Source organism: Arvicola amphibius, chromosome 17 (genome assembly GCF_903992535.2).
Source record: "Arvicola amphibius chromosome 17, mArvAmp1.2, whole genome shotgun sequence".
NCBI classification, from domain to species: Eukaryota; Metazoa; Chordata; class Mammalia; order Rodentia; family Cricetidae; genus Arvicola; species Arvicola amphibius.
In genome coordinates, this window is record NC_052063.2 from 3,901,159 (window position 1) to 3,928,911 (window position 27,753).

Genomic DNA, 27,753 nt, shown 5'->3' on the forward strand with positions numbered 1-27,753 from the left:
CCCTTTATTTAAAAAGTTATTTAATAATTCAGTACCAAATCTAATCAAGTTAGAAAATTTCATTATACATAAATGTGCCCTTCTGGTTTCAATGAATATACTTTAGATAAAACATCATTTCTAACTACCACCACCTCCTCCTCTTTTTTTTTTTTCTTTTTGAAACGAATGTGTATCAGACACACGGGACAGGACATCGGGACTAAAATATATCTTGATTAGTCATTCCTCCTGGAAAGCTGTTGTCTGACAGTTTTAGCCATTAATCTGTGTCTTGCAGAAGCGTGTGTGTAGCTCTTGCTTGCCCCTGAGTTGCGCAGTAGGCTTTGGGAGCCTGTTGAAACAAGGTACAGTATTTCCCCAAGTTTTTCAAATTTTGCTTGGCGCTTTGCTGCTTCTGATTGCTTCTATCATATCGGTAGAGTCAACTTTGTTTTCTAAAGTATTTTTTAACTTACGCTTACTAGGTCTTGTTTGTCTTTTGAAAGCCCCCTTAATTCACTGTTAGGATTGCTTTCTCTCTCTCTCTCTGATTCTGACTTTGCGTCAGCCCCTGTGGGTTCCACTCCCCCGTAATGCTACAGCAGGTGAGGCACCATGGGACAGAGGTTGAAGCAGACACTGATGAGCAATGAAGAGCTTGTGCAAGATGCCCAAGCTGGAAGTCATCATTTGTGTGTAACGTGGCAAAGATGCTGGCGTCAGTGACCTGAAGGGCTGTGCACATGATCTTCAAGCCTTGGGAGGAAGGAGTCCTCCGACACGGTGGCTGCTTTTGTCTGTGCTAATGGTTTAGTTAGGGGAATAGTACAAGCAAGTATAGAACCAAGTTACTTAATATGTTAATTAGAAATCTGTAGAAGCAGGAGAATAGTTTCAAATGTGTTTGGAAAAATGAATGGTCGTGGCTGGAAGGACCGTGCGTGTGCGTGAAGGCCAGCCCTGCTGTCTCACGTTTCTTTGGTTTGTAAAAACACAATCCATTTTATACAGCACACACACACACACACACACACACACACACATATATATACATACATGTATGTATTTGCGATTTGCCTGTGAAGTGACCGCTTGTGCTGAGCTAGTGGTATTGTTTCCACAGCTTGCGGAAGGTAGGTAGTGGGGTGGAGGAGCAGGCTGCTAGTTTGTAAGTCTTAGGGTTTCTAGTTGGTCCTGCTTTCAGCCTGTTATCTCCCCCTGTGCTTCCTGACTGCTCACATAGCCACATATCTTAACCAGTCTCGGCAACTACTGTGCCCAGGAGTGGCTTGTGACTCACTCTTTCCCAACTGTGATGGAGTGACACTCTCTCCAACTGTGGACCAAAATAAATTCTTCTTTAAGTTCCTCCTTGTTAAGTATTTGGTCACAGTGATGAAAAAACCCAAATCCAACATATATAAATACTATTTAACATAATTTTATATAATTTGTTGTAATCGGAGACTGTGCATTCATTTCCCGGCCACCCAGACCCAAATAATCACACAAAAAACTATATTAATTACAGCACTCTTTGGCCGACGGCTCAGGCATATTCCTAGCTAGCTCTTATATCTTAAATTAACCCATTCCTATTAATATATGTATCACCATGAGGCTGTGCTCTACTGGTAAGGTTCCAACATCTTTCTCCTTTGGCAGCTACATGACATCTGCCTGACTCTGCCTTCTTTCTCCCTGCATTCAATTTAGTTTTCCAACCTAGCTCTATTCTGCCCTGCCATAGGCCAAAGCAGTTCCTTTATTAACCAATGGTAATAAAACATATTGCAGCATGCAGAGGGGAATCCCACATCAATTTGTAATTATGGACAACTTTATAGTCAACACTTTTTATACAAACTTCATTTTATAGCAGCAGATGACTCTTTGTATAAAGTCTTGCACAAGATACACAATTACAAATTAATGTTAGGATGTGAGCAGTGTTTGACAAGATACGGCCAGGATTCCGCTGGAGGGGATCTGGAGTGGAGATGACCAGAGGATGATCCGGAGTTTATAATCTCTAAGAAGGCCAAAGGTCAAGCTAGAGCAGTCAAGTTAATCAAACGGGCACATGTAGGTCCACAGACCTGGTATATATGGAGGAGTTGGAAGTGTAGTCTGGAGAATTCTGGGTAGGGAGGCATCTGGAGAGTTGGGGTCATTGAGGTGTTTACCATTGTAAATAGCAAGGTCCATCGTGGGTTGGAAGATTATTAAGGAGCCTTGGAAGGCTAATGGCATCTCTTCCCCAAGCCTTCTAAGCCATCATTCATGTCTCCTATGTCCAGACTCTGCCTTGAGTTTAAACATCCCCTGTACTTTCTGAAGGTCCAGATGATTCTTCTAAGTTGTGTTTTTATTGAGCACTCCCTAGCGTTTTCCTTTTGTTGTTGTTGTTTTTAACTTAATGATTACCCGTTGCCTCCCAAGTTAATTCCCGATTTCTTCTCAGGCCCACTGCCATACAAGCATGTCCTGTCACACAATGATGTCACCCACAAACTTCATGCTTAAGTACTTATGCTTGAAGTAAGTTTATGGTCTGTGTTGGTCACTGGCCAAGGGTTGGACATGCCTAAATCCTCTTCTTCTCCATCTGGTATCTGCCTCCACATCTCTTTCCTCCAAATGCTGCCACCTCTCCAGACGGCTGGTGGGTCTCTGAATGTACCATCATCTCCTGGTTGTATGCTTAGCTTCCTGGCCTAGCTTCATGTTCCTTTCGTCCATCCAAGTTTGCACAGTGATATTTTTCAGGAAGCAATAAGGTTGTTTATCTCTTCTTATTATGTGTGATTCACCTCTTTAATTCTGTTTCCCTGATGGGCTCAGACTAACAGAAGCATATATGGAAAGAACTCCAGACTTTTGACAATGGTAGATAGAATGTGATATGGCTGTACAAAATAGTAACCAAATATTACACTAAAAATGAGCTTCATAGCCATTTTATTTTATTCTTTTTTAATTAAAATTAATTTTGAGAATTTTATGTGAGTACTATACTTACATCATTTCCATCATCCCCCACCCCCTTTATTTCCTCTTGTGTCCTCCCCACCACTTTCTCTCAAATTTATGACCTCTTTTTATTTAATTACCTCTCTCTCTCTCTCTCTCTCTCTCTCTGTCACATACACACACACACACACACACACACATACTTATGCATGTGCAAATACAATCTGCCGAATTCATCTAGTGTTGTTCATGTGCATGAGCCTTAGAATTGGACAACCTATTGGGGGCTCGTCCCTGGAAATGATTGGTTCTTCTCTCTCAGTAGTTAAGGTCTGTATTGCTTCATCTAGGGGTGGCCTAGAGTGACTTCCCACATCCATATGGCCACGTTGCTCTAGCCACTTTGAAAACATTGTTTCCAGCCCATTCTTAGCTGATGTTATATACACTAGTGCTTACTGTAGAAAATGCATGGGTGTGAGTCATCCTGCTTCTGCTTCCGAGTGGCTTCTTGGGAATTAGTTGATTGCTGGAGAACAAATTGTCACCGTGTTTAGTGGCAGACGAGAGTAGGCTGTGTGCACCTGGGAATAAACAGCTTGAGCTTGCTGGGGTCTGGGTTTCATGGCCTGGCTTTGGACAGAGGGAGACGAATGCTTAGGAATTGATGGTCATAAACTTGTATTTTCCATAGCTATAAAGATTATTGCAATAAAGATTAATATAGTAAAGATTACTGCATTTAAAAATAGCTACTAAGAAAAACAGTTTCCCCAGTCATTCAGAGGAGGATATAGTTAATATAGTTCCTAGGAATTCGATCTGGGTTGGCATTAATTAAAATGCAATTTCTGTGTGAGCACATAAATAGCTTGTGGTTGTAAGACAGACAGATGAGCAAAGTCAATTTCAAAATGTCTTTGCGAGCAAAGCTGGATTAGTACAGAATTATAGGGCTAATTGATGCTCTTTAGAATTTTTTCAATGTCCTCTGTGCAACGTAGCATCTGTCACTTGAATCTTAGGCAATGACACCACTTATTCCTTGATCCAACTATCTAATTACTCACTTATCCAACCATTTATTGATTTGCTTGTTATCCTTTTACCCAATAACCCATCAATTCCCCAATCTCTTTGTGCAATATGTCTTACATAAGTTCTATCCAGTGCAAAGTTTTTTTACTTTTTGACAGTATTCTAAAAACAGACGAGGATTTCTGTCTTCTCAAAGTTCTCAAAGCTTGATTTATTTTGTTCTCTGTTCTTTTTTAAAAACAATAAATTTATTTTTATTTTATATGTATTACTATTTTGTCTCTTTGTATGTCTATGCCCTACATGCATGCCTGCTGCCTGCAGAGGCCAGAAGAGGGTATCAGCTCTCCTGGAACTGGAATTATGGGAAGGTCATGTGCTGTAGTCATGTGCAGTCATTGTACACTGGAAATATTTGTCACTCATATTGTTTTAGTAAAATGCTGAGTGTCCATAGCAATGCAGAAAGTATAGATGGGGGAACCAGACTAAGAATTCTGGGAAGAGGAAAGGCAGAGTCAGTCACCAGCCAGATGCAGAGGAAGCAAGATGAGAATGTCTTACTGAGAAAAGGTACCAAGCCACGTGGCTAAACATAGAAAAGAAAAATGGGTGATTTAAGTCATAAGAGCTAGTTAGTAATAAGCCTGAGCAATAGGCCAAGCAGGTAATATAAGCCTCTGCGTGTTTATTTGGGACTGAATGGCTGTGGAACTGGGTGGGACAGAAACTTCTGTCTACAATTGTGAGCTGCCATATGCATGCCGGGAACTGAACCTGAGTTCTCTGGCAAATCAATGCTCTTAATTGTTGAGCCATCTCTCCAGCTTCTTTTCCTTGTTGCTGTCGTTCGCATTTTCAGCTTTGGAAACAGGGTCTCACTACCTTGCCTAGGCTGGTTTTGATATTACGATTCTCTTGTCTCAGCCTCCTGAGCGCTAAAGTTAAAGGTATGGACTTACACATTGGCTTCTCTGTAAATGTAACTGTATCTTGGATCATTATGGTTAGGAGACAGATGCAGGTGAAGAGAGAGGTGAGAGCTGAAGGAAACTTTGCTCACTGGGGAAGCATGGAGAGTCAGAGGGACAGAGGAGCATGTCAGTTTCGTAAGAGTACACAGAGGGGAGAATGCTGGCCTGGGTCGAGAGGGTGGTTTGTACACCCTCATGCCATGAGAGGAGTTGAGAGAGCCTTTGTGACTTCTGAGCTGGGCAGGCAATATGAGGTTCAACTATCCTTTAGAAGGCCAATGCAGGTCTGTTTTGAAGATGGAATGAGAAGGACTGAGAAGACAAGAGACACAGAGGTTGTTACAAGCTAGTTCTTCAGATCTGGGTCACTTCCAACACTCAGACTGTTGCCATAGCAAAGCTAGGGGGCTTTCCAATCACAACCACTCAGGCTTGTTCATATTTCAGGGACAGAAAAAAGAGGTTGCATTTATAATGCTTTTGTTTTTAGTTCATATTCAATGTTGACTTTCTTCTAAATGTTGGAGAGATTAATTTATATATTCAGGTTGTTCTTAAACTGGTACTTTTGTATAGGGACATGGAAAGACTTGGGAGGTAGGGTGAGGAGGGGAGATACAGGTGTGTCTAAGTTTAAGAGTGGAGGGAGGAGAGGCTGCCTTTCTTAGCAAAAATAACTGGAACCTGAAACAAATCCGTTGTCCCCGTACATGACAATCATGATATCGTTAATGTAACATATGCAAATATGTATTTAACTCAGCAAGACAGCTTGCTATAAGGCACAGTGTTCAGGGTACAGAAGGTTAAGCAGAGGTCAAGAGTTTTAGTTCCGTTCTTAAGGTCACCAACTTCAAATTCATTACAATAATGCAGTGTAGGGAACAAAAGATCCTTTTCACAGAGTGGGTAGGAGGTAGAGTGGTTAGGTCGAGGGTACCTATCTGTCTTGGTTGGTACAAAGCAAACTCCAAGCTAACCGTTACATAGGAGCAGACACAGCTACTATGTCCTTTTTGTTATATATGAATTCACTCCTGTTTTGTGGGTAGGGTGCAGTGGAGAAGTGGCATGCCTTCAGTTTCAAAAGTGTCTTAGATCCATCAAACTATTTTTCCTACATAGCGCTATTGAAAATTACCCATCTGAACCTCTCGGTAGCAATGCAATCTGGTCTGTTTCTAGATCTCCACCTTCCAGGAAAAGAGATGTCTGTTTCCTTATGTGTTAAGCTCTGCCTATTTTATAGGCTACTCTTTCCTCCCAATTCCCTGCTGCACTAATCCTTTTGATTGATGGAAGAGTCTGATATATTTTGAATGTTTTATTGGCTCAACAGGCCAACTGAAAACGTATTGGAATCAGAAATACTTTTTAACATCCACAATGCTTTTCTCTAAAATTCTGAATTACGCTTTAGACACATAGACGCTCCTTATTGAATACAACAAAACAGGCATCCAATTGATGTCCTAGCACACACTCGTACACCTTGAACACTTGTAAAGCTTGCACACTCAGCTGTACAAAGGTCAAGTCAAGTTGATCCAGAAATCACCTGTTAAGATGTGTGAGTGCATCAGAGGAGAATCAAGAAAAACCAGGAAGCCTGCACACCAGGCAGAGGGGATTTCTCTTCTTGGAAACGGGGAGAAAAGAATACAATTTGGCACTTGATCAGCATGGCAGCTGTGCCTGTCTCCACAAGAAAATGCCATCAAGCAATTTGCGAATTCTTGTTATATAATTACTCTTCACTTAAGGTGACTATTGTGTTCTGTCCCTCATTACGAATATTTCGTGGTCTGATTTTTTTGGCACATATTTAATCCTGTTCAAAACCAAATTAAACTCTGAAAGCATATGTTACCGTAAAGCTTGAGTCACAAGCCTTCCGTGATATTTTGCAGAAGGTCATCTGGAAAATGAAAACCCAAAGCCAAGAGCTAAATCTACTGTATGGCTACAGTGAGTCAGGGGCTGGGATGACTTATACAGTGTGGTGTGAGGAGTGAGTGTCACCTTTAAGGACAACAATGGTGACATCACCTGCCTCCTACCAGTTTTGGCTAGATGGAGGACATCTTGCTTTCCTAGGAAAGCAGACGATACCTTTGGTTATCCCCATACCGTACACTCGTGGGTGATCTAGAATGGAGTTACTGGTGAAATAGTCTCTCTGGTGGCTCTTTCTCATTAAGGCCACATTTATGGAATAGGTGAGGCTGTATGAAAGTTTAGTTATGCCATAGTGTACTGATTTCAAAGATTGGACAAGAATCCATTAAAAAAACGAGGGCACATATTTTCCCAAACATGAATACTTCGCCTTAAAGTGTGAACAAATTATTTCTCCTTACATAGTCCTTTTCGCCCCTCCCACTTTTGATCTTCATGATGTCTGTGTTCTAACTAGGAGTCTTACTGAGCTGTCTAATTCTTTCACCCATGTAGAATGCCTATTGCCATGACAACAGCATCATGGTGCCCTGGGCTCTTCTAGTTCTTTGACATGTTCTCTCTTGGGGAGACTGAACACATGCAGATTTGTCATGATGCTGTAGAGTCAGGATCATGCAAGAATTATTTAACTCTATTATATTTTATAGCCACCATTTATTGACCCTTGTTATGTCTCACTAGTATTTATCTATTTGGGTTTAATCTTTGGGCAAGATTGCACTTCCCTCCCACTGTTCAAATAGTTTATTGCTGAAAATCAATGTTAACGATCATAATTACACATACTCATGCCACTATGACAGTTTTGTTTACCATGTTTGTTATCTGACACCTACTCCAAAGACTGTCATCAAAAGTGTTAACATGTATAAAATTCTTGGTGCAGCTTGGGGATTTTATAAATGGCTGTTTTCATTATTCTCTCCTAAAGGTCATGGGGCTGACAGAGGAGGTAGAGAAAAACGTAGTGTATTAGACTCTTGAGTTTAGTCTGTTTTTACCACCAACAGCATCTCCACCCTGTGTCAAGGAAAGCCAAGTCTTCCCTAGCCCCAAACATACACTTTGAGATGTGGTCTCATGTAGTCTGGGCTGGTTTTGAACTTACAGACTAGCCAAGGATGATGCTCTTGAATTTCTGACTCTCTTGTCTCCACTTCCCAAGTGCTGGGACTACAGGCTGCCCCCTTCCTCCTGTTGTATTTACATTGCTGGGTCTAACCCAGGCTTCATGCATGCTTATCCTATATATTAAAAAACCTCTACCAACTGAGCTATGTCCTTATCCAAAGTTCTCTTTGGTAGGGGGATCTGTCTCTCTGAAAAGTTATTACAGTTTATCAGGCAAACACGTGCCTATATCTGCATCACAGAACCATTATTTGGATATTATCGTTTGGATGTCCTAAAATACACTTAGCATTCAAGTGAGGGACATGGAGGAGTCTAGGTGTTCAGCGTGTTTCTTGCTTGGATTCTGAATGATAAGACTTTACTTATGCTCACTCAAAGGTTAAAAATTTGGATTCTGTTAAAATGTTAGTCTGCAGAAAGAAGCCTAGAACACGTGCTTTATCTGGGGGTGTCAGATGGTATTCTGTTGCCTTGGTAACAAGTCCAGCTGTGACATACACCTGAGTGTAAGAGTAATCCGCTTAATTATGCTCAGCAAACTCAGTACAGCAATTAGTGCTTGTCGCTCTGGCCTCCCAGGCAGTGAACGGCAGGGACTATATCAAGTTATTTTTATGGATTGTATTTAGGGTAGATATGGGATACGGAATGGCCGTGTTGTGTTCCTAAGTCTCTCTGTCTCTCTCTGTTTCTCTCTCTGTGTCCTTGTCATAGCCTATTTAGGCTGCTATAATAAAATTATTGGGCTGGGTAATGTATAAACAATAGAGGGTTGGAGAGATGGCTCCGTGGTTAAGAGCACTGGCTGCTCTTCCAGAGGTCCTGAGTTCAATTCCCAGCAACCATATGGTGGCTCACAACCATCTGTAAGGAGATCCGGTGCCCTCTTCTGGCCTGCAGGGATACATGGAGGCAGAATGTTGTATACTTAATAAATAAATCTTAAAAAAATAAACAATAGAAATTCATTGTTCACAGTCCTGGCTATTTTGAAGGTCAAGGTCACAGCACTAGATGACTCAGTGTTCCCTGAACATGATACTCTGTTGCTGTGTCCTTCTGTGATGGAAGGAGCAAACATTTCCCCTTAAGACTTTCCATGAGGTCTTTATCCACACTGGTGAGATCAAATCATCTTCTAAAGGCTCCAGCTTTTGATACCAACACTTTGGTATTATGAATTTCAGTGCACGAATTTAAGGACAGGAACACTCAGACTTTGGCAATGATTGTCCATGTCAACTTTTACTTTTGGTTATTATAACTTTGCCTTTTCCAGTATTTAATGGTATCTTACCAGATGGAGCAAAGGGGACTGTTGTGGGAAGAATAAATTGCTACAGTTTAGCATAATAAAAGATTAATAAGTCCCTTTGTTTACTGCTTATCCTAAAGGTTTTGCAAATTAAGAAGATTAAACAGGGACCTGAACAAAGTCTTGGTGGTTAAAGGTACATACCACTTTTGCACAGGATGCAAGTTGTCTTCTCAGCACGCATGTCAAGCAGTTCGCAACCCCCTATAACTCTAGCCCCAGGGTGATTGATGCCTCTGCCTTCTGGGCATGCAGGCATACTCTCACACAGAACATACTCACCGATACACATGCACACACACACAAATAACGAAGATATTTTAAAAAGCATTAAACATAGCCCTATTAGTATAATATTATCAACAAAAGAAATAGATGGTTATTTTAGATATGTGGCAAATGAGCTGACTGTATAAAATAAAGATGGTAAAGGAATCTGTAGTTGTGCTGTGTGCTTCCATATGGCCGGGAGAAGGGAAACAACTTAAACATGGTCTTCATGGTTTTTCTCAAAGGTGGTTAAATTCCATAGTCAAAGTTATTGGACTGGACTTGGAGGTACTTTGGGTGCAGATCTTGGTCCAAATCCCCCTTTTAATAGCTGAGTGTTCTTGGACCTGTCAGTTCCTCTAGTCGTGAGTTTTCTTTCATGCCTTGAGAAACAGTTCTACCGGGCGGTTGAGATGAGCCCATAACTATTGACCTGGCTAATTCCTCCTCCTTATTTGGCTTCCAAGGGGATGAAGGTGCATAAATGGACAGTTGTTTTCTTTGCATCTACTTTTCTCATCAGGAAGGGCAGAGGCCAGCTGAATTCAACCCTAGACAAGACCTGTTCTCTAAGGCGTCTTCTGTTCCCTACCCACTCTGCAATCCTTGTTCTTCATGCTGGAACCAGGTTACAGTCTTAAGGGTCCCTCTCATAACTCTCTTCAAAGCCTTGGCTACAAAAAAGAGGGTACGGGTTCTGTCACTTCCCCATCGATTCTGGAGCTTGCTTGGGACAATGGAAACCATGCCAGGCAGTCTGAGGATTTCCAGGCAGGGGTTGCTTGTTGACTAGAGCAGATGTTCAAGTCAAAGATGACTCACCTGCCTGACCTTCACGGGGAAAGTCAGATTCGCAAAGCCACAGAGATCTTCAGAGATGAGCGCGCATGCTTACCTTCCTCTTCACGGGAATAGGACGCTTGAGTGAGTTCCCTGAGTTCCGAAACTGGCTTCCGAGCGAGAGTCAAAATTTGAGACACTTGACCTCAACATTGAATCGTTTTAGTACTCTTGGTGATGTTTGCTTACGAAGACCGATTCTTTGGAAGCGGATGGCCTCATGAAACAGCAAGTTTAGAGTTTTCGTGCAAGTCCTAGCTACAGATTGGGTACAGGTGGAAATGGATCGGGGTCAGGCAAGAGCTGAATTACAGGATCTGGAAGATGTCTTTTGGACCCTAGACCCGTAGGGTCATTTTTATTATGTCACTTTACAATATAATTTTCTCGACATGAAATATCTTAGGAAGTAAGTGCTGTGCTGAGGGCTCACTTGCCATCAGTCATTTAAGACCGTAAATAGCATTCGGTTTAATTAACTTATGCTTGTTTTCCATGAAACCCGTTTAGAACTCTGGTTATAGTCACAAGTGCTCGGTATAAGGTGGAAATTATGAAATTTAGAGAAGAGGAACCATAAATATTTAAGATTTTTTTTTTTTAAGTTAAAGAATTGGTGAACGCATGGCCAGATCCCAAGATTACTTTCTGGTGAAGGAAAAAAAAAAATCTTACTTGTGCATAGTTCCTTCTTTAAAAGCATCTATGGGAAGTTGAACGTTGAAATTCATTCCTGAATATAAGATTTCAAAGGCTTGCATCTGTCCATTTTGAACACAATGAATGTTAAATAGATGTGTGTGTGTGTGTGTGTGTGTGTGTGTGTTGTGTGCACGCGTGATGGGTATGAAAGTGATGTTCTCATTGAGCCTTGAAAGCCACAGTGAGCTTCTCTTGTGTCCCATCTTCCCCCTTGCAGCGCCCTAAGCCTAACTTCTGCCCGTGCTATTGTTCAGGGAAAAAGTGGCCATATTGTGCTGATTGCTATTAAATTAAAGCAGAAAGGGAGAGACACAAACACACAGAAACCCATCTTGCCAGCGGGGAAATCACAATCTTTTATTTTGCATTTTGGGAGGGTCAGAAAGTCATGACAGGCATCTGACCCCTGATAACCTCTTTGATGCTTCTGTGTGCAGTTTTTTTTTTTTTAGGTGGGGGGGGGTGAACTTAATTAAATACAATTGAATTTCCCCGCTAACACGGCCAGTGAAAGGTGCCTTTGAGTTGGCTGGTGAGGGACAAACAGAGATGCTTCTTTTGTTCCTCAAAGAAAAGTTAGCATATGTTAGTTAAGGATTTGTGATTCCCTTTGACGAGACTGGCTGGTTCCTGGAAATTCAATGATTCTTCTGAACTGGTAACCTCGTGAGGAGATGGAATGTGCGACCCACAAAACTCCCAGCCCCCCAGTGTCCGGCTAAGTAAGGCTCTTTTTTTTGTAAGCGTGCTTTATCTAGCCACACTGAAGAAAGGGTCATCACTGATGTATACTGGAGTTGCTGGTGTTTGACTGCCCGTAACATATCAGTCCAATTTTTTTTTTGATTTTTTCAGTACCCAGAGGAAGGGATATTTGTCAAGGCATATTAGGGATGTTTAACAGAACTATTTCAAGAATATCCAGTTGTTGCTTTTTCATAGTTGACCATGAGTAGCCTACAATCAATCAATCAATATAATAGTTATAAAAATGTCATTTAAATAGAGTTTCTATTGTTTTTCTTGAGCTTCTGGAATCCGTGGCTGACAATTAGCCATCGAGGAATGAATTTATAATTATGACACACAAAAAGAGTGAGTGATTTTGTTCAACCTGGAGCCTGTGTGTTTATCTTGGGGGAATCAGATTTACTTCTTCTTAGACTCTGAATCTTTTTAACCTAGATGATTTTGTCTTTCTTGAAGAGAGGATTAGCTTCAGGAATTGGGGCTTTTGGATTTAAAGTTGACTATTGTACGTGTTAAGCCTCCCTCCTTACCTCCACCCTCCCTTTCTCTGTTTCTAAGCTTTCCTAGATCTCTCTAATTATTTAGAGAGATAAAGTCAACACTTGACCCCATTGCCCTGTCTGGCTTCCGTCTTATCTCTTGTTCTCCGTTCCTGGTGGGACTCCTCAAAGTAGTGTGGACGGCACACAGCTCGGCTTCCGCTTCCCTCTCACTCTGGAGTGCAGTTTTGATGCTCACACTTGTGCCACACTCCACGGGTGAAGTCAGTGACCGTCAGCCGCTGTGTGAGGTGGGAAGGTTTTGCTCTCCACAGTGGCATTTACTGACCAAGCCGAATCTTGTCAGAGGGTCCTATCTGCCAAGAGAGAGTGCCATGCTTTATAGTGTTTGGAGTTCATTTAGAACTCTGTAGGGCCAGCTGTAGCTTTGTCAATGCTTCCCTTGGCTCAGTTTCTGACTGTTTTGTCTGACTGTACTTTTCAAAGTTGAGCTCTTTCGAAGGTAAAGATACTTTAAAGAATAACTGGGAATAAAATTATGGGTATTTAAAATGTCCAAAACTTTGTTGTTGACAGGAAGTTTGCTGATAAGATATTAGATCGCTAAGTGACTGGAGTCAATTGTTCTGTGTAGTCAAATATTCAAAGTACCGGATGAAGAAAGGAAAAACAGAGTGGGATGTTTGCACAGAAATGCAATATCGGTCTCATAGGCTGACTCACACCTCACAGTCTAGATCTTCTGAAATGCCCACGCAAGATGCCAGGGCTCCATCTTGCGTAACAAGGTCTTGCAACGAGGCAGCCTCACGCTGGAATCCCAACTGCTCAATCATGAGATTGCCTTAGGATGTAGTGGAATTCTTTAGGCTTTGGATTTCCCATTTCCAAAACAAATCTTGGTTAAAAAAAAAAAATAGCAGACACCCATTAGTACCTTGGCTAGGGCAGCTGCTGAGGGGACAGGGCTGTCCTTGACACTCTCAGCGACTAGCACATGGTCAGGATGTTCTCCCGTCAAGACTTCTCTGTCTCTGTCCCTGTTTTTTTTTTTGGTTTTTCGAGACAGGGTTTTTCTGCGGCTTTAGAGCCTGACCTGGAGCTAGCTCTTGTAGACCAGGCTGGTCTCGAACTCACAGAGATCTGCCTGCCTCTGCCTCCCGAGTGCTGGGATTAAAGGCGTGCGCCACCACCGCCCGGCTCTGTCCCTGTTTTTGGACATCACCATTTTACTTCCTTTTCTGCCACTAACTTTATTTGCTTCTGCTTCCAAATTTGGCTCAAGGACATTTTGCTTTCAAGGGACATAGCCTTCAAGAAGTGGCCCCTGATACTTCTTCATGTTTCTACTTTGTCTGGCGGAGGAGTACCTCGGTTACTTCATCGATCCTGTCGGGGCATTTGTTCTGCTGGGCTTGGAGCGTCTTGGGGAGTACCATAGAGGTCGCACCCCATTTTGTTTTTACTCCTTTGGTGCTGAACACACTGCAGTGTGAATCAATAATTTTATCCTGATTGCAATAACCAGACAGGTGGACAGAAACACACTGGGCATAGCTATGACAGCTGAAAAGCACACACGGTGGTAGACCATGTGTTTGTATTTCATTGTTAATGGACATTGCTGGTCCATTATACTTTCTAGGACTCTCATTGGAGAAGAATCTATTTCTAAGGCTTCAGTTATCTTCAATCTTAATCTCTTTATTTTATTTATTATTTTTGAAGCGGGTTTTTCTAACCCAGCTGACCTCTTAGAGGCTACCTATCCAGAACAGATTATTCTTGGTAAGCCTCCTGCCTCGGCCTCCAAAGGGTTGGGATTATAAAACATGTTCCACCAATCCTGGCCTCTTATCATCTCTTTAAGGCAATAAATACTGTAAGGATCAGAGTCTCAGCAGTATGTTCTATGAGAGCCATATCATTAGGAAGATTGATACAAAAGCAGGATCTTGGCGTCTCACTAGAACCCCTGATCTCACCTGCACATTTTAGCCAGTGAGCCCCAGGTGACCTGACCGTACATTACAATGTCAGGAATCCATCAGTAACAGCTGCTTCAATAGCAGGGTCCCCGAATCTCCCGACGTGAATGCCTTTGTCTATGATGATCCAGGAGAGGCTCCTGGGACGACTGCAAAGGGAATGGGGGTGATGCATAGGTGCACTGCTGGACTGTTAAGTCAGGAAGCAACCCTATTAGGTTAACTAAGTAGATAATCTAGATCTATAGGAGTGGGTTCAGTTAAGTGAGTTAATTAATGAGTTTTGGACTTAATATCTTGATTCTATGCCTAGAAACAGATGGATTTTCTCTGATAACCAAATGACTCCTCTTAAAAGAAACGGCACTCGCTGTGACAAATGCATCTTTTTACTTGGCGCAGTTCGATGGCCCAAGCAGGAATTTCAAAAAGCTTTCTCCTGGTTTCTGCTTTCTGTTCCCATCCCAGGGACAAAGCAAGTATTTGCTCTTAGCCCCGTTGACACCCAAGCACTTCGCAAATGTTTCCACAAGGGCAGCTGCCCTTTGTGGAGCCTCCTGGGAACTTTCTTTTGGTTACTGACCCTCAAGTGCATGCAAACTTTTATCTGTGGAGTCTGTGGAGGTATTTGTCACCTCCCATCCTTAAAGGAGGGCAACCCAGACCATGGCTCGAGCTTGAAAACCCATCGCCAGCTCTCAGGCTCTTCTCAAGATCTGCTCTTGCGGCCTAATCGACTTATTGATGCCCTAGGAGGGAACATACATATACTCACACATACTTACACACACACACACACACACACACCACATACATCACACACACACACACCACCCCCCCAAAACATAAACACATACCATACACGCCACATAGACACACATATACCACATACACATACCACACATGCACTTCACATACACACATACCACAAACACATTCACATTTACATATATACACACACTACATATACCACACACACACCACATACACACACCACACATACACCACACACTACAACAAACACACACCACATGCCGTGTGCACACACACATACACATCATGCTTACCCCCCACACCATACACACACACCAACATACACACACACTCACACACCACACATATATCCACACACACACATTCACACACACTCTTTCGCATACATGTACACACTCATAGATTCTCACACACACAGTGTCTCACACACATTAACACACTAACATGCACAGTCTCACATACACTCACACACCCCACACATACACATCACGTAAACATACACACCATATACACACCACATACACACACACACACCACACACATACTCACACACATTCACACACATTTTTTCACATACATGTACACACTCATACACTCTCACACACACTCACACAGTCTCTCACGCACAGTAACACACTCACACACAGTCTCACACATACACATCTCGTCTCTTCCTATTTCTCCACTAAATTTTAGAGGACTGGAAGTTCCGGGAACAGTGACTTCCTGTCTGAAAGCATCACGGAAGCCGTGTATGCTGCCCTGCAGGGACACTTTGATGAGAAATTTTGCTCGGAATTTTGTGCTTCTTCCTTTGCTTTAAGCCGGTTCGGCCATCTTTCCCTGAATGCTTTTCTTAAGGCCACCACAGTCTCAATTATCTTCTTGCGAGTTGTTGGCTGTGTTTAATGTCTGGAACGTTTAGCCACACACTACATTGAATAAAGGTCACACTCGGGTGTCGTCTGGAGATAAAAATCAGTCAGTGGTAAAAACCTGTCACTTCAATGGAGTGGCCATCCGGGCTCCTGCCAGCAGGTTTGGTTTTCACCGTTCATGCAGGGAATGTCTCACGTATGATGTGAATGGGGAAAAACCTGTATCCTGCCATGTATGACACCTGGTTTCACAATACTGTGTCAAAGCATAGTTTTTAAAAATTAAAATTATATGGGCTGATCTCTCCTTATTTCTGGAAACCTGCTTCTCCTCTAACATGGGCTATGATCTCACTTCTGCTCATCAAACCCGAGTCTTCTGCTTGTCGCTTATGGTATGTTTCTGCTTTTTCTCTTTCATCTTCAGAGAAACATGGGTAGCTGTTGTTGCTGTCCTCCTCCTCCTCCTCATTATTATTATTATTATTATTATTATTTTGTTGTTATTATTATTATTATAGTATTTTGGAGCAGAGCACCCTGGCTTTCTGCAGAGACTCTTGTGCCTTCCTAAATGCACTTGATTTAGCTTTCAGCGTGTAATTACTACCAAACAAGTTAATTGCTTTCTAAGTGTCCAGAACTGTCTGGCTAAATTTGCTTTCATTTACCAACCTTCATCCCACATCAACGGCTCAACGTAAACACAAACGATCGTTAATGAATGCCTAATGCCATATTCATTAGAAAATCAGGTTAACGACTGGCAATGACTAGCCCAGCTCCTTTATTTTCTTTTCCAGCCCCTCCCCCACTGTCTTGTTGATGACACCAGCCTTTTATTTGAAAAGAAATTCTACCTGCGTTTTGAAGGTTCAAGGAGAGGCTGTCCTAGAGAGTTGATAGATAGTCCTAATCTCCGTGGCTTCTTTTCTCTGGTAGATACCTCCCAAGACACCGCTCTGGAGATAGCAGACACAGGCAGTCATTTGTGTATCAGTTAGACGGCAACAAAACGTTCTACTTTATCTTGTTTTTAAAGGGAGAGCGCGTCCTGTTGGCTGCCAGGGAGCCTCACTGTTTGGGAAGCACAGATTACAGGGATGCTGTGTGCACATGGAGATACTGTTTTCCTATCACAGTCAGTCTGAGCAATGCTACTCCATTGTGCCCTGACATGAGCGCAGCTTGAACAAGCAATCTCCATTGGTACCAAGAGAGCGCCACTGAAGTCAATGTCAGAGCCATGTACTAAGGGCCCTGTCTGCCTCAGGCAAAGGCTCTACCTAGTTGGAAAACCCCAGGTGCATGGGTTGAGTGAGTGCAGAGACTCCAGACGGAGATCCATGTTGGGCATGGGCCTGACTTCTCCTGGGTCCACTCGTTAAACAGCAGTCCATCCTTCCTGCACAGATGAGATGGTTTCCAGGTTCTCCAGGGCAAACTTCTGGGATCTGAAGGGTACGTGAGTTCCCTGTAACTCATCAGAGAGTTCATAGTCAGGGCTTGGTGACACTGCATTGGCCCTTCACTATGTTGGGCGATCTGAAGTAACTTCTTCACCTAGTGGGCAAGTGTTGCTAGCTTGGGATTCCCTCCTGGTTCTCAGCTGTTTCCTTTAGTCCTGCTTGTTGTTTACCATGTAAAAGACGTGTTTGCTCGACTTCACCGGCTCGCACCAGTGCCTGTACTTAACGCTGTATTTTTAATTCCCTCTTTTAAGGCTCTTGGAAATCTTCTTCCTCATCCATATACTCCCTCTAGATTCAGGAGTTTTATTATGTTTTGGTTGCCTCAAACGTTTGACTTCTCATGCCCTTCAGTCTTGGTTTTGGATTTCAGGAAGACCATCATTTCTTCTTGATTTTTGTTGAGCAGGAAGAAGTCTGCATACACCGCTTGTCTTTCTCCTCCACAACACTCAGCTTTATTGCATTTCCCTCCACGAGTCTCTGTAACTATCCCTGTTTTAAATCCTGCTCACCAGGGCTGGAGAGATGCTCCCTGGCTAGGAGAACTTGCCAATCTTGCTGAAGACCCAGGTTTAGTTCCCAATACCCACGTCAGGCAGCTTGCAACCACCGATGTCTCCAGTTGAGGGAAATCAGAACCCTCTTCCAGCCATGCTGGGCACTTTTATACACACAGTACATGTACACACACTCAGGCATATACACCTCCACACAAAACTAAATCAACAAATAAGATCTTTAAATCTTTGTTACCTTGGTGGAAAGCAGAAGGGCCACGATTTTTAAGTTTCATCCCTGTATGCTTAATTTGGGCCTGTGGGGGTGTACTCTTCATGGTACCCAGACTGAGTTTAGCAAATGCTGTGTCCAGGCCTCTGAACAGTGTGATTCAATGAAAAACATCAAATTGAAAACAAGAAGTTAGGAAACCAACCCTGAGAGTAATCCTAGGAAGGTTTGACATTTTCTGGAAAATATCAAGGTTCTCTCCCACCCTGAGATCCTCAGGTTACCTTCTCTGACTGCCCTGAGCAATCAGATTATATGCATTGCTCATTTGTTTCCCATGTCAAGTCTGCATAAAATACAGCTCTAAATTAATGACTTCCACTACGAAGTATTCCTTTCTGATTAATGTTCTTGGGTGGTTGACTTTGCATATATATATATATATATATATATATATATATATATATATATATGTGCATCAGTTGGGAACGGCTCAGGATTATATGGCAAATGCCACAAGTGTGTGGCACAGGGTGTACCAGTTGGACTCTATTTCATCTGATTAAAATCTCAGGAGTCATTTTCTCCTCTATAACACACCAGCATCAAAATTTTAAATTCATTCGTGAGGTTCTTTTAAGCTTCCTGTATGTGACTTCATCTGGACCCTTAAGGGTGGCAACCGCATTTGGAGTTTGCCATGGTTCCCATGGAAACCGGGCCAGTGTTCTGTGGGTTATCAGGTACTCACGGTGTGAACAGCCGTTCGAATCAATTAGCTTCTGAGCCTCCCCAGACTCATGTCTCAGTGATGAAACGGGTCTGAAGTGACGCTTAATGCCTTCTTCCCTCTCTTCCAGAAGTCCTTTTGCTATATTCCCATCGTGAGCAGTGTGACCCTGTGGAAGAGAGGCTCATCCCATACAAGTGTGAGTAAACAGAATCCAGCTGCCGGGGACCACATCTCTAGTGTCCTGTCTTTGTGTTCCATAGCTCAATACATGGCATTTATTTCTTCGTACTTATTTTGAAAATTATAACTGTTAACTATTTGTGTTTTAAATCCCTAAATAAGAACGTTGAAAGGTATTTCCTACAGAACCTTGAGTGCGTCTGAGAATCGTGTGAGCTCTTTGCTCTTTGAGCACACAGATATGTACACTAAGAAAAAACTCGTTTGGTTAGCAAGACTATAAGCACGTACTTTTCTTTAGTGCCTGCGTGTGTCACAGTTTGGGGGAGGGGTCTAGAGGATATACCAATAGTGGAAAATATTTCTCAGGAGGCTGCTTTTACTCCTTGGTTGGAATGGCCCACTCATGGAAGGGCAAAGTGAATGTCTATCTCTATGTGAGATATTTGCATCCCCCAGATGTGAATCTCTGCCTCTCTAAGGGTGTACACAGAGAGGGTCGCCATGGCTAGCAGGCTGGTCCCATGAGCCCTGGTGGCATCCCAGAGTTTGCCATAGCTGAGCTTTGTCTACAAAAGCAGGACTGAGAAGGAGGAGATTTTGTACTGAAATATACAGTGTCAGATCTCTCCATGTCTCCGCGCCCTTCCTGTTTGCCATGAGGGGAATTGCAACGTCTTCGAAAAAGGGGTCCAGAGTCCAGACACACTGATATACCCACTAGGTTCCAGGCAGGTGAATGAGGCTTGGGGGTGATTCTAAGATTGTTTTACCTTCTAGTCTCCTTTTTCCAAAATTTAGTAGTTTCAGGCTTGTCAGGGCCAAATGGTGACACCCTTTCTCAAACAAACGAACAAACAAACAAGCAACACACCCAGCAACAACCACCACAAAGAAAAATTTTGAAATAAGAAAGAACAAAATCAAGCAACAAAGCCTCCATCACAGTTTGCCCTGAGTTGGTGCTTCCTCCAAAGTAGGGAGCCGTGACTAGAAATAGAATCCGAGGAGTAACCAGAGGTGTAAACCCACATTGGAAGATGATAAAGAACGGGACCAGCATCGAGAAGATGGAAACATGGCCTACTTAAAACACACAAACAAAACCATGACCTGATTTGATTCCAGTTCTTTCTGCTCTGGGGCAGAGCGCCGAGTCCACAGCAAACACCAGCAGTTTTCTGTTTCAAGTCATTGGCCTCCTAAGAATCCATCCAGCTAATGGAGTCTATGACTCACAGGAGGGTTTGTAGGAAAGGGAAGGGACATTAGGACAGTCCCCTTATGGAGGCCATTCTATTGGTGTGCTAAGCCCCTCAGAAGGCGGAACTTTCTTAAAGGGGAGCCACAAGTCCCTCTGCTAGGAGAGGTGTGTTCCATGTGGGAGTCCTGCATTGCCTGTACAGATTCAGTGACACAAAGCCCATTGACAGTGGATTCCTGGGCACCCCTTTTTTCCTCTGGATTTCAGCAAGGAGTGGTGGGGTAGTGAAGTCCTGCCTGAGCCTTGGGTCTTGTGTGCTCTGGGTTCTCAGTTGGATGGGCCCATTCCTTCTTCCCTCTCTGTGTTTGTGTGGTTTTGTGCATTGGAGGAATTCCAGAGATTGTAGGAAAAACATTTAAGATGTTTGTTGCCATACTTTATAGCTACACTCTACGCTAACTCTCATATACTTTCTTCCCTACTGCATATCACATCTGTGGTATTCTGTATTGCATATCAAATACTGTATAGCATTTATAGCACTTATAATATAACATATGTCATATGTGGGACACTATCATAGTACACAATAACATATGTCATATATGGGACACTATCATAGGTTACACAATAACGTATGTCATATATGGGACACTATCATGGGTGACACATCAGATGCCCTCTGTCTGACCAGCATCAGAATGTGGGTGTTTCAGTGTTATCGTGCTTTTTATATTGTGTTCACTGAGCACCAAAAGATGATCAAATTATAAGAGCAACAGTAAAGAAAAAGAAAATTTTGCCTCTTAGGAAATCTGTGCCTGAATTCAGTACAGATATTATAACATGGTAAGCAAAAAATTAAAAATTACACTTTTCAATTAAAGTTCAAAATTTTCTGTTGCTCCCAAAGAGTCAGCCACACTCAGTAACTGTGACTGAGTTTTAATAAAATGTCAAATGCCAGGAATGGAGAGAAAGAGAAAAATATGTAGCTCATCCTTTGGAGCTAGCAATACTTTAAAAAGGAAACAGATTGTAGATCATAATAATTAATAAAAGATAAAATTTAGTCTATAAAATGAAACCACATATTAACTAGTTAGGATTAATTCTGATGATACAGAATAGTTTAATATAAAAAGAAATGTGTAAAATACATACTAATAAACCAAATGAACAAAAACATCCCCATTCCCATGAACATTTACACTAATATTTACACTAATATTTACACTAATTCATTGGAGGAAAACTAAAACTGTTTAGAAAACTATGGTTAAATGAGAACTTTTTATTTAAATTATTTTGTATAATATATCTTGAACATAACTTCCTCCTCTCCCAACTCCTCCCTACTTCCTTACCTACCTAACTTCATGTTTTCTCTCTCTCTCTCTTTTTTTTCTCTCTCTCCCTCTCTCTCTCTCAACCAAATCAAACTGAAAAAGCAAAAGCTAATAAGACAAAAAAAACCCAATACAACCCCTCTCAGATGAAGAAGAAAGACCACACACACCACTGGCGCCACTGCCACTACCAACAGCTACTCTTACAATTATAATCCAAAAAAGTCATGGAGTCTGTTTTGTGTTGGCCAATTACTCCTGAGCATCAAGCCTGATCTGGATTGTGGTTGACATAACCCAGTGACATCCAATGGAGAAAATGTCCCTTCCCCAGCAGGTGTCTGTGGTACATAACTTCTTGGTTATGGGTAGGACTTTGTGTCCACTCCCTCTTCTGAGTGCTGGGGTTTAGTTTGGCTGAACCTGTGCAAGGCGGTCCCAGTCTCTTTGAGTTATATGTGTATCAGCCCTGTGGTATCTGGAAAGATGCTGTTTCCTTGGAGTCCCCCTACCCCCTGCACCTCTGACTCTTACAGAGATGTAGAGAAACAGAAACTTCACATGCTGCAGAATTGCATGGGAGAACATTTAACAGTTTAACACAGTTACAGACTCAAAGAGCTGTAACTCAGCCATCCTCACCAGCATGGAATTAATAGTTGATGAAGACACAAGGGCTGACTTTGAGGAGTGAGTTTTGCAACGAATGGGATGCTGAAAAGACAGGTCCATCAGCAGGAGAATGGCCGAGTTCATTGTGACATATTTAAACAATGTTGCAGCTGGTTTATAGCGGGCACTACACACAACATCAAGGATGACCTGGATGACTTAATGCAGGATGAATCAGGGTCAGAGAACCAGGTGTGTGTTGTTCAATACGATAGCTGTGTCCGTGGAGGGGATCCGTTTATACACTCTGGTATTTTCTTTCTGGTTGAAAGCTATCTGAGATGTAGGCAAAGCAAACAGATGGTGGTAAAAATACATTCTGGGTCAAAGCTGGATTGAAGGACTTTAGTGATGTTTCCAAAAACATAAAAGCATTGTATTCTGCTTACAGCCTCCAACAGGGTTCAGTTTCACTTAATATTTTCCACCATGGCTCCAGAGTCCTATACAGGCTCGTCGTCACTCTTCCCTTGGCCCCCATGGTTCTATTCAGCCTTCCAAGCACACTTCCCTCTTGGACCCTGCTTGTCCTGTCTACCTGAAACGAGCGTACCTGGAATGTTTGGTCGATGTTCTTCTCGGGGGTCAGTTCCACTTGTTGAGGGCCAGGAGAGGTCCTTGGGTCATCCAGGGGTGAAATGTTCCTCAGTCCAAAATCCACTGAGAATGGCTCATCAGTCAGTAGGCGTCAAAGGATTAGAACAATGCTATTGAAATCTTAATTGCAAATACCTTGCAGTGATAAAAATATTGAGTGTCCACATTCAATCTGCTTATGTTTATGTCTGTATCATGACACTTAGTATGACATCACAAGTTACATTAATGTGTTTATAAATTATAAATATATCATAGTCTACATATCTCACTGAATTTAAAATATATAAATAAGTGAATGAAAGCCGAAAAGGTGTCTAGTTCCCAGCACCCACATTTTAGCTCACAGTGTCTCTAACTGGGGTTTCACAGGACTTAGTGCCCTCTTCTGGCTCCCACGGGCATTGCATATACACGACGTGACCAAGAGAAGCATGCTGTACAAAAACACAGAAGAAAAAAAGGGTTGACTTAGTGGTTTTCCTCAATCAATCAGTTCAAGTATTTATTCAGCTTGGCCAAGCACACCTCATTTACTGATGTATCCCAGGCTCCACCAGGAAGCCTGGCTCGCTTGGCATTTACTTAGAAAGTGCGTGGGTGAGCTGGGCACTTTCGCTTGCTCCCTAGCCTTGGCTCCCACACTGGTTGGGACTTGCTCTGTCACAATTTGGAATTGGTCTCAGTTGTTGGTTCCTCTTGGGGGCCTGGCTCCAGGAAGAGGTGGAAGGGGATCTACCTGTACCTCCTAGGAAGCTTCACCATTCTCTCCAGTGCATAGTTGGGGAAACATTAGTATTTATGGAAAAGCATGTTGCTTTTTTTGCAAAGTGTGTTTACAAATGATTCCGCATATCAAATGATAGCCCAGTCTACAACCAACATGAAATGCCTATTTACAATTGTGTGACATTCAAGACTGGTAGACAAGCCATGTGTTAGCACAGGGTAGGTTCAGGAGAGGTGGCTCTCAGCAGGTCAGTGCTGTTGGGGCACGTGCTTGTCCCCAACTGGTGTTTAAATGGACTTGAAAATGAGCCATGCTGTGGGCATTCTGAGGATGGTAAAGAGTCTGGTAAATGTAGGGCAGACCATGGTCTCGAGAGGAGAGCCATTGTCCCAATAGGTGGAAGCGATTCAGATGTGGACAGCAAGGCATTTGAGCATCTTTGGTAAGAAAGTGATTTTGAGAAGTGGGGAGGTTTCACCAGCTCCTTCTATGTCCCCTCTGACTGGGTTAATTCCTCCTGTGGCTGAGGTGGCCGAAGGATGCTAAGGAGTGGCCCCTGAAGAGGTTTAAAAATGTCGGACTTTTCCAATATCCTATACAAACATCTTAGAGAAAAGGGGAGACAAAGACATTCACTTTGGTAAAGCTGTTGATAATGAGCCCAGGAGGAAGCTGGCAGGTCAGTGTCACGCAGAAACCGTGCAGGGGGCCCGAGGGTGGTCCTGCAGGTGACCCCTGATCTCCGGCTAGAGTGGTAGAGGGCTGAGTCTGTTGCTGGTCTGAAGAGGAATCACAGACATGGGGTTCGGGATAAATCTGGGCTGTGACTGCAGGGCGGGGCTATGGCCTAACAGGCCCATTTGGCACGACTCCTTGGAGCAAATGGCAGTAGCGCATGCGGATTGAGGCTCTGATAATTGAGGTTGTGACGCTTGGGCCGCTAGCCTGGTCCTCTTTCCACGCCTAGCCACTGGAGTTAGCCCTTGATGGTCCAAGTGAGCATCAAATCCTCTTTCAGAGATTGCTCACCTCGAAAAGGTCACAGCAAACAACAGAATACGGATTCAGTCGGATGGGAGTCTTTTGAGCTACCCTGCCTGCGCCGCAGGAGCGTGGGTCGTGCTTAGCCCTCACCATCACCGGCCTTTCTACGATGACATCCTGTCTAGAGATCAAAGGCTCACATTACAGATGGCTTCAGGCAGACTACTGTTGGCAGATGATTTGGAACTCTTGCCCAAATCTAGCAGCTTCCTTTACCCACACGGACATGATGCACCTCAGACAATTTTAGGGCTTATGGAGTTGGGAGAGGAGGGATAAGTTCGTATTAGTTGCCAGAGACAGTTTGGGGTCCAGGTCAGACAGGTAGCCAAAGGACAGTTCTGTCTCATAATAGAGTTTTCCACTGAGTTTGTTCTTGCATTCCAGGTTACCGAGAAGTGGTACACTATGTTGTGTGTTGTTTTTACTCTTTTGGCTTTTTAAGAGGCCCACCACCCAGCTCCCAACTGACCTGTGTTTCTTGATTGTCCTGTATGGTTCATAATAACAGCTTTCAAAAACTAGAATTTTACCTTACATTTTAAAAATGAAATGCATAGGTACTATACCTTAAACGAGAGCAAAAACATATATAAAATATCTTGTAACAAAATAACCTTAAATTGATATCAATATATAAAATCCTTTAAACAAGAGTAGAAACATATGTGCAGTGTGTTGTAACAAAAGTTACCTTAAATTTGTATAAATATTAAAAAGTCCTTTAAACAAGAGTAGAAACAAAAGTTGCCCAAAAATTACATTAAATTTGTATCAATATGCAAAAGTCCTCTAGACAAGAGTAAAAACATATATACAGTGTAAAAAAAATTGGCTTTGAATTTGTACCCATATACCAAAATCCATGCCAGCGCAAAATATCTGAGATTAATAGTTGTCTTTTTATCCTATATTCCCCTAAATATAACAAACATCCATGACCCACAACATAACCAAAGACCACCACACCCCCTTTTCCTTGGGAATGTGGATGTTGTGTTCTCTAGACTGCTTCCTGCTGAATGTGGGTGAAGTATTTTTAAGGTCCTAGAGAGAAAATTTGAGATAATGGCCAAGTCCCGGAAAGACCAGTTAAAACCTTTGTTGATAGATATCACCTGCCAAGTTTTAGAAGGTCTTCCCTGATCAAACCAGATCCAAATCTACCTGGAAGGAATCCACAACCCCCTGTTTCCTATGGAAACAAAAGCAAAACTGTTTCTCCAAAGCATTTTTGATTTCCATTTGACAAATACATTTTTTTTTTACTTTTTAAAAGTAATATCCAGGCTGGTTTATTTCAACAGTCCCTCTTTCAATTCTGGGTCTCTTAGCCGCTGTCCTTTGCTTTTCAGCAATTAAAAAAAATTCAAAATCAACACAATAACATACAGGATCCAGACGACTCCCTGTGAGTTTTCCATCTTACTGGCTTTTTCTTCTACGTAGCTTTTACTGTCTCTTTAAAGACTTTATTATATTTTTAAAAACTCTTTATTTCTATTACGTCCTATACTCATTTTCTTTCTTTCTTAAGCCTATGCACATTGTAAAACACACTGGAACCTATTTTGAAGGTTTTTTGTTGTTGTTTTTTCTTCTTTTTTTGTTTTTGGGGTTTTGTTCTGGTCTGGACCTCTTTTAGTGTATATCTTTTAGCCTCTTTTGACTGCACAGGCAAACTTTAAACTGTTACGCTACACCTGGATCTTCTCTGCGCTTTAGTAGCTGGCTCCACCCACTTCCGGGTGGGGAGGGGGTTGTGAAAGCCAAGTCCAAAGCTTGCAGCCGGGTTGGAGGTACATGACCAGGAATGCATTCAGCCTACCTTGGGATTTAGAATGCCAACACTTGTGCTGTGGGAGACATTTTTACTTTGCTTTTTGTTACTACTTTGCATACGGGCTGCTCAAGGGTTCGCCAGAAAAGCACAAACTCCTAAAGGAGCAGCTTTTTTCCCCCCCAGTTTTCTCAGGGTATTCAAGCCCCGACTTGGTATGCAATAATGTTGTGTGTTGTTTTACTCTTTTGACTTTTTGAGGGGCCCACCACACAGCTCCTAAATAAGTCACACGTGGAGGCTTATTCTTAGTTATGAATGTCCGGCCTTAGCTTGGCTTGTTTCTTGCCAGCTTTTCTTAAACCAACCCAACCTCCTTTTGTCTTCTTTCCTTCTTACTGTGGCTGTGGCTGTGGCTGTGGCTGTGGCTGTGGCTGTGGCTGTGGCTGTGGCTGTGGCTGTGGCTGTGGCTGGCCGGGTGACTGGCCCCCCGATAGCTTCCTATCATTCTTCTCTTGCTCCTCTTCTTCCTCGTTTCTCCTTCTATTTATGCTCTCTGTCTGCCAGCCCACCCGTCCTTGCTCCTGCCTTGCTGTTGGCCGTTCATCTCTTTATTAGGACCATCGGGTGCTTTAGACAGGCACATCAGATTGAACAAAGGCAGCATAAACAAAAGTCACACACCTGAAAATAATATTCCCCAACACCACTGAGGTCACTGGGACCTGTTTTCGGGTGGCCTTGGCTCTCACGGATGGAAACCGAATAGCTAGTTGACGATATTAATTGTGTAGACAGACTCAGAGACTAGACTGCTGGAGTTCAAATCTCATCCAGTTTCTTCCTGGTGACTTTGGGAGGAGTTGTGTGCAAAAGCATTAATGAAAACATCAGTCTCATACAGTGCAGTGGGGGGCCCAGTGACTTAGATATGACTCCGGCCATGTGTGAGAAGCAGTCATTCAAATCTTATTTCATTAATACCCCCTTTATGTGGATTCTGTTTTGTGGAGTTCATTCCATTTGACCCCAGTGACTGGCAGATTGCTGTCTTTTGTTGTTGTTTGGGAAGTAGATGAGTGAGTTCTTCTGAAATTCTAAGTTAATCACCAAATGCTGGTTCTTAGTAGTGTGCAGATGGCCTCCAAGGCAAGCTTAGTTTTTCTCTCAAATTGACTATATA

At 42.6% G+C, this 27,753-nt stretch overlaps 1 protein-coding gene across 1 annotated transcript in view; it reads left to right on the forward strand.

Annotated features, from left to right (window-relative positions):
- Window positions 1–597: 597 nt before the first annotated feature.
- Window positions 598–27,753, forward strand: part of C17H12orf42 (chromosome 17 C12orf42 homolog) — an 88,381-nt gene continuing 61,225 nt past the window's right edge. The window contains exons 1-2 of the mRNA XM_042054260.1: window positions 598–678; window positions 19,142–19,210. Coding sequence (XP_041910194.1) covers window positions 598–678; window positions 19,142–19,210 — 150 coding nt within the window. The remainder of the gene's footprint in view (window positions 679–19,141; window positions 19,211–27,753) is intronic.